This window comes from Cebidichthys violaceus, unplaced genomic scaffold (genome assembly GCF_023349555.1).
Source record: "Cebidichthys violaceus isolate CVI_PGR_0920_01 unplaced genomic scaffold, fCebVio1.0.p SCAF_29, whole genome shotgun sequence".
In the NCBI taxonomy this organism is placed as follows: domain Eukaryota; kingdom Metazoa; phylum Chordata; class Actinopteri; order Perciformes; family Stichaeidae; genus Cebidichthys; species Cebidichthys violaceus.
In genome coordinates this window covers 453121-465625 of record NW_027176472.1, presented here as the reverse complement: position 1 = coordinate 465625, position 12505 = coordinate 453121, and the positions used below count along the sequence as shown (strand labels likewise).

The window sequence follows — 12505 nt, the reverse complement described above, 5'->3', positions numbered from 1 at the left end:
AGTCCGCTGGCCGTCAGTTAGACTCGCCAGGATCCGTCAAACGGTCTATCATCGTGACGGTTCGCAAATCGGTACAGGAGGGTCATTAAAAAAACATTCATCTGCAGAACGGATAGGGCTGACTTGGCATGTTGGACAGTTGTTGTTGTTTTTTTAAGTTTGGCGTTCTTTTGTTCTTTGCGGTGGTTGAATGTCACTAAGAAGCCTCTGCCAAATGCAGATTATAAATGAATATAAAACGTTACATGTGCCTTGGCGGAAAGGTTCTGAGATATGTACGTGTGCTTTACTTCTACTTTATACCTCAAAGTACATTTTGTTACCAATACTTCTCTTTAAAACGCTGGAATAAGTGTGTTTATTGCCACTTGGGGGCAGCAAAACAAGCCCAAAACATATCGGCACCCGGCAGATCATTACCATATACAGGTAATTACTCATCGTGCAGATATGGAGCAAAATTAACTTTCATTTGAAGTTGTGTTTCTAGCCACCTGAGTGTCAGTGCTTTTGGCTCTGTTTTGGTCTCCACCAACTCCTGAGGGAGGTGTGCAAAAAGAAGTCTATAGAAGTTTATGAGAAAATGATCCTACTACTTTATTGATTTATTACTTCAGTAAACATGAGTTCATGGTCTCAATCTCTAGTTTCAAGTCTTCTTCAATACAGCATGATATTCATTTAGTAAATTATGGTCCATATAGAGTCAAACAGACCATAAAGCAGAGTATGCTTCAGGGCGGGGCTTCCTTGTGATGGAGGGCGCTACAGTGGCCTCGTCCGGTCTGGGAGTTGTCCCCGTTTCCATCTTAGAACTTTGAGATACTTCTTCTTCTACTGGTTCTTTGATAGTAGAGAGCAGCACTAGAGGCAGCTCTATTATTTACCCTTTGCTTTGAGTTTCACTTCACTTGGACTGGTTTGTAGGTTTGTGTTTGATCTTCCGTGATGACTAAGAGTAAACTCTAGTCAGCACACAGAGGGAGCGACTAGTTCTCCAGAGACCTGTTTCCATGTTTGTCGTGTCATGAATTAGAACCCACCATGGTACCCTGAAGCACCGCCGGCGTGTCTTTTATATTTCTGCTGCGCTTCTTTTTTTTTTTTTTTTTTGTGGAAGCTCAGAAGCCAAAAAAAAAAAAGTTTACCCAGAGAGAGAGACGGAAAACAAACTCACATGCAAAGGTTAGACTGGCCTCTCGGCTGACGATGGTCCCGAAGGAGTTGGAGGCGAGGCACTGGTACGTTCCAGCATCCTGGTCCTTGTTCAGATGGCTGATTCTGAGGTTGCCTCCAGACAGACTGTAGTGAGATCCAGACTTAGGACTGATTTCGGTGCCATTCAGCTTCCACCTGCAAATAAAGAAATTAACATGGAGATGAACAATTTCAAGATTGTTCAGTGTGGAGCGGGGAGAAGGGGGGGGGGGGGGGGGTGGAAGAGGAACGTGACCTTGTACATTTGATTGGTTTTTTTTAAACAGGAAAGAAACCAAAAAAACAAAGGTGGCGAGGGCCGATAAACCGTGTCCCCCCCCCCCCCCCCCCCAGCTTCGTGTTAATCTAAGCAGCAGTGAACCACAGTGGTGCCAAGGACTTGACTCCCTGAGAACAGATAGCATTGCGGGCCATCCATCTTGCCGGGGCCCCAGTCAAAGCGCATCAAAATGCAGCTTAATCATTGTGGCGCCACAATTAAAACAAATGCCTGCAAACCGCGCCTCTCCGCGCTTGTGCATTCCAGAACGGTCCGCGCGATAATCGTTGTGCGTTGGCCGTGATCAACGGAGGGCGTAATTCACTTAAAAACGGCGACAGATTCTTCGATTCTTTCGACGCGTTTTTGTGAGGAAGAAAAAAAAGGTGGGAGGAAAATCAGTCACTTCGCAACAAAAATGATTTCAAGCCATAACTTAAGAAAAGTAAATAAAACAGTAAGAGCGATCCGACTTTGTTATTTGTTGTTGTTGATGTATAACCGTCGCAGCAATGAAAGGCTCCGCGCGGATAAACAAGCATGAAAGGAGCATTTTTGTGCCTTATTGGAAAATGGACAACGCAGGTTTGATTAGAGCCCAAGGTGATTTTGGCGGTTGATTATTTCTTCGGGAACTTCTTCTGCTTTGATTTTGTTTTTGTGTTTTCTTTTAATTGTGTCCAATTAATTAAATCATTTCTGGTTCATGTTTTGGGGGGGGGGGGGGGGGGGACAGCGTATTGTTACATTTGTAAAAGAAAGCATGCTTTGATTTGAACAAAAAAAAAGGGGGGGGGGGGGGGGGGGGCTTTGCTAAAGCCCCTTAGACAGTAGACAGAAGTTGCTACAAAGCTGTTTGTGTGCGCTGCTGTTTTACTCTCCTCGGTGTGCCAATTTGGTGTCCACAGGCATAACAACCTTATTTTTTTTTTTTGCGTTATCAGTGTGGTATTTGCTCTCTTTATTCCATATTGTGTAGAATAACACTACCCTATAGGATAGACACATTTGCTTGAAATTTGAGGCGGTGCAGCATCATCATACACAACACAGGGAGGAGCTGATTACACAGAATGTGTTGCTGAGTCTCACTTGTGGGCCCGGACATCGCAGCGCTTTTGTCTTTTTCCTTTTAATAGACAACGTGTGTGTAGCACAATGGCCGTCTCTGGTTCAGTCATAAGTAAGTGCTCGCTCTCAAGAGTCTTATTACTACACACAATAGAGAGGAGCCTGAAGGGTGGTGGTGGTGGTGGTGGTGGGGGGGGGGATGGGTTATGGTGGCGGAGGTCTCACAGGGCCGCGGCAGCGATTCGTTTGCAGCTGAGGTGGAACAAACAAAAAAAAAAAATCAACATAAATATCTCGACAGCCAAGTAACACCTTTGACTCGGACGGAGAAAAAGCGCTGAGCGGACAGCATCGGCCTCAGATAACGGCTCCCTCTGCTTCTGGAAAAAAAAAAAAAGGGGTCCCATCAAAAATAAAAAAAATAAAAACTCAGCCTCTTCTCCGGTCGCAATTACTGGGAGAGACTCGGCCGCATTGCGTCCACGTTGGAACGGTTTAATAGGGCGACGGCTCGGAAAATCAGATAAAGAAAGATTTTCTCCGATGGCTCTCGATCGGCTGCTTTATCGGCGTCTTTCTAAAACGTTAGGCCGGACAGCTAATTGAGCCTTCTGAGTGACACGTTTCCACGGTGAAAAAGGTCGGAGGAAAAACTTTATATATATATATATATATATATATTTATATATTTATTTTATTATTATTTTTATATATATATATATTATTTATTTCTTTATTTATATATCGTGCGGTAGTTAAACGTACTGGAAGTGAAAGATAATTGCCCACCCAGAGGTGCCAATGTTCTGCCGTGACAAATCAAATGCTCTAAGCCAATTAGACGGCGTCTTTGAAGCCACTGAGCGACAGGTTCTCTAATTTGCGTGAAGCTGGAGCACATTCTAAATCGCGTGTAAATGGAGACCGGTTCTGGGGGTGTGACACTGTGAATCCGTTGACCGCTGCGTCTACAGCGGCGCACCGGATTACAGCAAACAACGCATCAACTAGGTTATTTAATAATTCCATTTACAATGATTTATGCTGGCAAGCAGGCCACAACAGCAGTTCCATTTGTTAGGCACATGCTTTATGCAATCATGTAACGACAGTAGCCTAATACCGCACCATCTGGCTGACGAGGCTGTGGATGTTTAGGCGGTCTGTTCCTTTTCTTAAGCCCGGCGCTTTGATGGAGTTTGTGCTACTGCTCTTCACAGAGCTACAGTGCATTTTCCAGTTGGGCTCTGAATCCAGGTATAGAACAGGTAGCTTGAAACCAAAACAACCTATTTTATTGTGAACCTGAAATTGGAATATGTCGTTACCTTTTCCCGTCTTTCAGGCGTACCTGATGACCGTTTTGTAAAAGCAATAGCTCTTGCCGGAATATAGAATAACTCTCCATGAAGTGCATTATGAAATAAAGAAGCCTCTAGTGTCCCCTACAAACTACTGGTGCTCTTTTAGCACTTCTAGAAAAATATGACCTACAAATATAAATTCCAGGCACCATACCATTTATTATATTCTGCCACAATAGCTACAATTTCCACGGGAACTTTTCCTTTTGCTTCTTCCGAGCCGGGCCCTCCAGTTTCAGGATCTGGACGGTAACTCCTTTGCTATAAACTGCAGTAAAGATTTGCAGTAGCAGAGCGTCTTTAGGGATCTTCTTCACAGCACAACTCTTGGTTTTGTGAAGTGCAACATTACCCATCAAACCCGAGTTGTCTCCAGGCTCGATTCCCCAGCGTCTGACTTCACATCGGACGAAACCGAAGGAAGACTGAGGGGACAAGGTCTCTGAACCCCCGCTGTGCTTTTCGCACCGGGAGCCCTCGCTTGACCAATGACCTGCGACTATCTGGCCGGCCCAGCATTGCAGTGACTCCACAGAGTTAACTGCACAAGTCTAGCCGGGCCCGAGTGAAGAACTTCACCTGGTACCGGGTGGGCAGGTCTGGCTCTTCAATAATTCCACGGAACATGTTGGGAATTGCTCCATAACTTATCGGGTCGCATGCGTTTATTGTAGTTAATTCAATAATTGTAGTTATTTTAATGTGTGTGGCGTTGTGTTTGCTGTCTGTTTGCAAAACTGTTGAGACACATTATGTTTGTCACCATTGTTCTAGTTACAGAATGTGTTAAAATGCCTTCATTTGCTACAAGAAGGCTGAACGTTGTTGCTCGTATCCAACGACGCCAGCTTCCAGAGGATGCTGCAACGCAGAGACATCAACATAAAAAAAATGCACAAAACTAAAATAAAGCCACATCACAATCAAGAGGTTTTGATTTTGTGGCAGTAATAGCCGTTTCTTAATACTGTATGCTCTTGGGTACTTTTATTTTGGCGATGCAGCACCTTTGGGAGTCTCCGTCTGTCTCATTGGATAACCGGTAAACATTCCGCCTTATTGTAGAGCATGCTTTAATAAATATGACTGATGCAATTTGGGATATGCACTTTTTTTTTTGCTCCCTCTTGGGAGAGTCAGATACGAGGAGATTGACACACTATTATCTTTCTATTAGGAGTAAGACTACGGATGTAGCACTATAATAATAACTCGGCAATACTAACGTTCAGTCTTGTTTATTACGCGTTCACTTGAGTGCTTGGAATTAGATTTTTTTTATTCCACAACTTAATCATGTTTCTTTTTTAAAATAAGAAAATATTCACTCAGGTTTAGTGCAGACAGTAGTGAGCACAGACTGTGCTTGTTGCATTCAATGTAAACACTGAAGCTCAAACGGTCTCGGGTTTCACGCTGTGCAGTTAATGAAACTTTCAACGTGATTTAGCTGTCATCCCGCAAGACATTTTTAGGAGGCGGCGGCGGCGGCCGCTCTGACGGTTACCTTGGCTGGGAAACAGCTGATTAGGTCATCCTCTAAGCTGGCTCTGTCCCAAAAGTATTAAATGTACCGATTCCATCCGATTCTCACCCGAGCAATTTACGGCAGGCAAACATGATCGATTTTAACTTTTTACTTGCCGGAGTAGCTGCAGCACGACGCAACACAACACTCTTTCAATAGACTAATGGTCCATGCGAGGAGGGGAGAATAAAGAGGGGGGGGGGGGGGGGGGGGGAGAAACAGCTGCTCTTTGAACATTGCAGCAGAAATGCAAAAGCTAAACAGGCGTTCCTTGGCTACAGATCGACCAGACACGTTTCCAGCAGGGGGTTGAAGGGAGAATCCAGCACAAAATAGAATTCATGTAACACATTCCTATGATCCTGATCAGCTAGGACTTGACTCAGGAGGATGAACAAGTTTCTAAAGCTAGGAGAGAAAGAAAAAACAAAACAACAGAGCCAAGACTCTTTTGTTGCTGCATCAAGGGACGAATCCTGGAGCGATTTCAATCGGGAGGAAGCGGAGGCTGAATCCGAGGACACAATGGCAATGCCCGGCACGAAGCGGCCACTTCCTCCGCTCCGTTACCGTTAAGAGCACGCTGAAGTAAAAGCACACTGGAAAGCTCCGAACTCCTTTATGAGTCCACGAGAAAGTCGAACTCACTGGCAGCTCCGGGCTTTGTAAGATTAGAAGCTCTTTGGTTTCCAGCTTTGGAACAGAAGTGTCATGTATGGATTAAACTGTCTGAGATCTAAAGAACAACGTGCGATGGCTGTTGGGCGCTTCATCGTTTTAGTTTGAATCACACGAGAGAGCTGCGGAGCCATAACTCTGTGATTACCTTGTGTTCTTACTCTACCATCAAGAATCACACCGATGAAACACTCCTAATGTGCAGCTTTTTGACAACCCCTTTTGCCCATTATTTAATTTCTACTTCCAGGTGAAATAGATCAAAACACATATGTAGAAATATCAGTTCAACGAGCCTAAAGACACTAAATTGGCGAGAAGTACAGGTCCATGAGTTTTATCTACACAACACAAACATCTCTGAACGTGTCAGTGTTACAGAGATAATACAAAACAAAAAACAAAAAACAAAAAACAAACAAAAAAAATAAATAAAAAAAAATAAAAAATAAAAATATATATATTTATATATATATATATATATATATATATATATATATATATATATATATATATATATGTATAGATGATCATTATTGGACATAATCTTCCTAATACTGTTACAAAATGTACTGATGTAAAACAAATATTGTTTCTGAGTATCTCTGCCACTCGTAAGCCTTTGGGGAGATCATGTGTTCGGTTGTGTGTGTGTGTGTGTGTGTGTGTGTGTGTGTGTGTGTGTGTGCCTCTGTCTGTCTGTCCACGGCTAATCTCGCAATCTACTGGACTATTCAGCCTAAACTTTCCGTGCACATTTATGCCTGTATGCTGTTGGCCCTGTCTGATTCCACCGCAATGCCATACCTAGTCCACATGTTGGCCTCCTCCACAGAAAGGTTTTGTTATAATTCCATACTCGATTTGTTATGATCCACTAAAGTGTGGCACAATACGACATTCATAAATCTTTTTAACTCCACTGCCATCTTGACTGTCAAGGAGCCACGAGGGACAACTGAGTGAGACTCAACTCTTCTTTGTTCGGGAGGGGAGAGGGAGACACGCCCCGGCAGAGATCTGCTATCTACTGAGTGGCACTTTTCTAGTTTGTCTAGCCATTCACGATGGCTGCGCCTTGAGCTGAGGCGCTACCGCTCCCATTATGCTTCGGGTGATGTAAACATGCAGTGTATTATTGCAATGGAGTTTGACGGGTGAATTGCGTGGTAAACCTGGTCCCTGCGTTTCTTTAACGTCGTTGTTTGTTCCCATTCAGGGCAAATCGGAGACACGAAAAAAAGTCAACCTGCACTAGCTTGTCATTTGCTGCTGGCAGCTCCTGTTTGCACTGTAACCATGGACGTATACAGACAAAGTAATGATGATCGTGGGCGGCAATCTGAAGTTATACTGCTTATATTTTTGTACGATTTCTAAACCATGTCTGCCCTAAATAGACCAAAGTCCATCACTGGAAATATTCAAGGGTAAGTTTGATTATTGTCAACAAATCCCACAGAAAACGTTAGATTATTCTGTCACTCAATTCATTCTGTCTACGGCCACAACCCATAATTTCCACTTGCATTTTTAGAAATGAGTTCTGATTAATTTCTTTCATACGTTCTACTTTATTAAAAATAAATCCTTCACCAGGTGAGCACTGAGGTGTGAAGCAAATATCACTCAAGCCAAATTACTGTATTTGTTGGGGGGACTATTTCCAGCAGCGGATTAATACGCACATTTGGAGCACTCGTGAGTATTTTCAGCAGCGGGACGGTTACGTCAGATTGACTAAAAATAAATGAAATGTTCATCACAACGTCAGGAGCGCGTCAGCCAGTGCAACAGCGTGGCTCGCTGATGTGTTTTTTAAACAATGTTTCGACAATAATAGATCTCTACGGCACAGGATAGGATACATCAGGCTTAGTAAACACAGAAAGTACTTATTAGTAGGATCAAATCATTGTTGGTTTTGACATTATAATGGGATTTGTCGACAACAAGAAAAATGTCGAATAATTACCAGACGTATCCTTCAAGTTGTGCTGATGCCAGCAGTTTAAGTGGCTATTATTTGCTGTGCCTTGAACAGCTACAACATTTAAGTAATGCTTCAGTCGTGACAAACCACTTACTTTTCTGTTTCTACTTTCTAATTAAAATCACATTTCGAAAGCAGGATTTCACTTCTAACAGAGTGGTAGTGCTACTTCTACTTAAGTAAATAATCCGAACACTTCTTCCACCACTGTTCTATGGGTTCGTGGATGTGGATGAGTCCGTGCTCGCGCAGAAGCGATTAATCAGTCTTTCAGCGGCAAAGCATCACTTATTGGTTGAGGGGGGGGGGGGCAACGGCGTGATCGTGCTTGCATTATGTAACGGGATTCATGGGGATTTAAGGTTTCCAACCGTTCACTCTTATTGGTACTCAGAGCCGCCCCCCCGCATGCGAGGAGGGATCGTTCGAGACAAGGTGGAGACGGATGCTGACGTCGTCAAGCGGTACAAAAGCAGGCGGCATCGACGAGGAAGGAACAAAAATGTGAACAAAATGACGCCCTGCAGGCGCGCACTCACCGGTAGATAGGTGGCGGGCTTCCCTGGGCTTCACAGCTGAACACCACCTCCCTGTTGCTCTCCACAGTCTCCACGGGATACACGATGCTGCCGGGCTGCTTGGTGAAGACGGGGCTCTGCAGGACACCGCTCTCTGTAGGACACAGGGAAAGACAACACTGCTGACTGCAAATTTAGACCAAAAGAAGAACAAGAAAAAAAAAAAAAGCCAATTAGTCGGCGGCAGAAACAGGTTGATGCTGCTCTAAGTGTTTAGAAGGGCAAAACCACAAGCAGACAAAACATATCAATTTGAACCGCCTGTCACGACAGCGCGGCGCTGGGAAGAATGATTTGAAGCGGGACGTGTCTTCAGCAGCTATTTAGGCGGTAATAGGATATAGAGCTTGATTAATGTTGAACAATTGTCTGGAAAAATGCCTTAATTTATGTCCGTCAAACTGCTGTTTTTGTTGTCCATTTGTTTATTTATTTGCCCGGTGATGTTGGGGATTGCGTGTTCATGCAGAGGTGTAATCAGCTGGTTTCCTGTGGCCAGAGCGGTTTGTTGCAAACGACACAACAGAAGTCTCAGTTACACCATTAAGGTGCCATTAACGCAGGGTGCTTCCTGCGCATGGCTTTGGAAAGTATCAATGGCACTTTGAAGATAAGGAAAATGAACAGATTTAATCACTGTTTGTTTTTGTTTTTTTCTTTGCTGTAGCTTAATTGTTCTTCTTAAAAGTTTAGGCAAACAGAATCCAGATCTGCTGAGGTAAACAGAGATCTTGGAGTTTACTAACCTGTCTAAAATCTGAAAAAGAAGAAGTAGAAGAAGACAAAGAAGAAGAAATATAAACTAAAATCAATGTTGCTTTAAAAAAAAAAAAAAACACCTTGACCTTTCAAAGTCTGGGGCCTGAATCTGTTTAAAAAGGAACTGCAGTGTTGATGGCACAGTACTTGTGGGAGCTTCATAAAGGATTTCAAAAAAACTATGTCACAATTTAACTATGATTTTATTTTATATGTAAAGTACTCATTATACTGCCATATGTTAACGTAATATGTTCTCATATGTGTAAATGCAGGTGTGTGAGAGGGGAGAATGATCTGAGCGATCTACAGTAGAAGAGACTGCTGGTCTGACTCTACTACGGGTAATGAGCTCCAGAGCCTTCACACAGTACAGCTGAATCATGGTCTAAAAGTGTGGGAGTGAAGACCGGACGATGTCATTAATATATTATCAAGGAAGTCACGTGATTCTTCTTCTTTTTTTTTCTTTTTTTTTAGCCCTCACCACATCCTTATCGAGTTTCCATGCATGTCCAAGTGGTGCAGAATATGGCCTCAGGAAGCCTTTCTTGACCAGCAAGTTACCTGGTCAAGTAATCCGAGCCGTTGACCCGCACGCATTCACGGAACCAAACATCGATATTGGACCATTCTGTAAAACCTTACATTCAAATACAAATCAGCGGTGGAAAAAAAAAGTCTTTTTGTATATGCCTTCTCCACAATGGACATCGCAACCGGTAAATGTGTCTCCAAACTACGGAAACTTTGAAGCAACAGAAACTTCAGCATTGTGTTGTGAAGGTAGTGACAGATCCACGTAGAGCTGTATAGGACGAGATACACAGGCTGATGCATAATTCAAAGAACTGCTCAATAGGCAATCTAATTCAAGAGAATGTCTCCCTGCTCACCTCATTTTTTTTTTTTCCCTTTCTTCTTTAACAGCATCAGAGTATGCTTCCAATCTCCCCACAAGTGTTCAAATAGCATGCTAATTCTAGTTTGGGGTACGCTATTCTTTTTTCATGCAAAACTAAACACCACCTCCGACTAAACATGCAATCTGCATAAATCTGGACGCTGATATCATAAGGAATAAAAAAAAGCTTCACGTAAAAACAACGAGGAAAGAATCTCTAGGACTTGCTGTGTAGCAAGAGCTGCCTCTCGGCCATTAACCGACATCCCTCCAAAAGAGGATTTGAGACAATACAGCAACATTCTTGCTCATCTTTTTTTTTTCCCCCCTCTAATTATTTCTGGCATGTGTTAGTTGCTTCCCGATCATCCGGTGGTAATTACTGAGCTCATTCAAGGACGCAACAAATCTTATCCGTCAGACAACTTTTTAATGTTTTGGTTACAAAACAGCCCGCTGTGTTTGCCCGTAACCTCATAAATTCTTAGGAAAAAAGAAATTGACTGTGTGTTCATTGCCAACATGCGACGGTTGCACCATTTGTAGCAAAAGATAATACCGACTGTCCCACAAAAGGCTGCGCGATCGCGTTCAATAGCTATTTTGTGACCGCAATTGTGGCGCGGGTCGAGGGCTCTCCAACGGAAACCGGCCTTATTGTGTATCCGCTATCAGCGGAGAAGAATAATCTTTGCCTCATGAGGTAGAAAATGCCAGAGAATATGTTCCTCTGTATTATCTGAACTCGTTTAAACACAAAAGAAGGTAGAATTGGGGACTGAAGTGCCAAAAAAAAAACGACCAAAAAAAAAAAAAAAACACCAGCAGCTGTGAAAAAATGTCCCCATCAGACTACAATGGCCCCATTAATCCGAACCTGTCAGAATAAAAAACAAGGCTGTGTCACTTGATAGAGCGACATAAATTCTACATCACTCAATTTTATATTCGACGAAGAATAATATATTTATCACTCATAAATCATCAGAGCTATATTCAGTGAGTGCAAATATCTGTGAAACCATCTCCACGGCAATGCCGAGTCTATTTATTGCGGCGATATGCCAAATCAAATATACAATGTGTTAAATAAACATTAGCAAATATAGTATATCTTTGTGCATGTGTAGCTTCCATTATGAGGCATATTTATCTTAATCCAGTCATCGTGCAGGCATTATGGTCTCTTTTGCTCTTGTCGGCGGCATGCAATTTTTCAAGGCATAACAACAGTAGGGGTGTCGGCTGCATACATAGCAGGGGTGTAACACAGACCTGCAATCTGTATCTGTATCTGTCTATGTCACCAACGTCTATTAACTTATGGCGAACGGAAATGGCTGCGATTTATACTAAAGGTCGACAGAAGTCAAACTGCTTTATTTTCTGTGGTGTTAAAGTATACAAAATAACATATTGTTAACTAATTTAATCCAAAAAAAAGAAGCCTGATTTGTATCTGAACCCTACCTCCAAAAACAGAAAAGACACACATGATAAAAAGAAGATAAAAAGATTAAATTAAATTGGTTTTAAGATTTTAAAAAAGCTAACTTTGGTTAATTATTCTGTTGGAGTACTGCTCAACGGAGCTATGGTTTGCAGACAGGTATAACACAGGAGTCAGTGGTACAAATGATGATACTGATAACCTGGGTTAACAGTGCAATGGTGAACAAAATAAGTTCAATAAGTAAACTGAACAGCGTTGCCCGGTTAGCTCGCTAGCTACAGCGGTTCACCAGAACCAGCCGTGCAGCTAGTCACTACGTCACCAAGCTTCCGGCTTTGCTTGATTTGTGATGCGCTTTCCTACGCTGTGACAATAGCATGTGGATGCAGCTAAATTGTTAAATTGTACTCATGTAGCGGCTGGCTAGTTAGCTAGTTAGCTAGCTAACTTATAGCTAGCTAACTAGCCAGCCGTTAGCTAGTTAGCTAGCTAATTCCACAATGTTTTCATGCTACACTGGTTGATGTGATTTTCTACGCCGTCAGCGTATGAGCGGGTGTGAATGGACTTTGAGTGGTCGTGACACAAGAAAAGGCGCTATCCAAGTCCTTTTAACATTTACCATTTAAGTGACAGAACAAAATGAAGCAAATATTACTGCAAATTGCTGTTTGTACCTCGTCAGATCACATTTTCTGAA

General features: G+C 42.7%; 1 protein-coding gene across 2 annotated transcripts in view; it reads right to left on the bottom strand.

Annotated features, from left to right (window-relative positions):
* The window catches only part of LOC137880566 (contactin-4-like), a 139328-nt gene that overhangs the window by 90066 nt on the left and 36757 nt on the right, over nucleotides 1–12505 (bottom strand). For both annotated transcript variants that reach the window (XM_068721978.1, XM_068721979.1), the window contains exons 3-4: nucleotides 8651–8783; nucleotides 1178–1353 (exon numbers count right to left, since the gene is read on the bottom strand). In XM_068721978.1, coding sequence (XP_068578079.1) covers nucleotides 1178–1353; nucleotides 8651–8783 — 309 coding nt within the window. The remainder of the gene's footprint in view (nucleotides 1–1177; nucleotides 1354–8650; nucleotides 8784–12505) is intronic.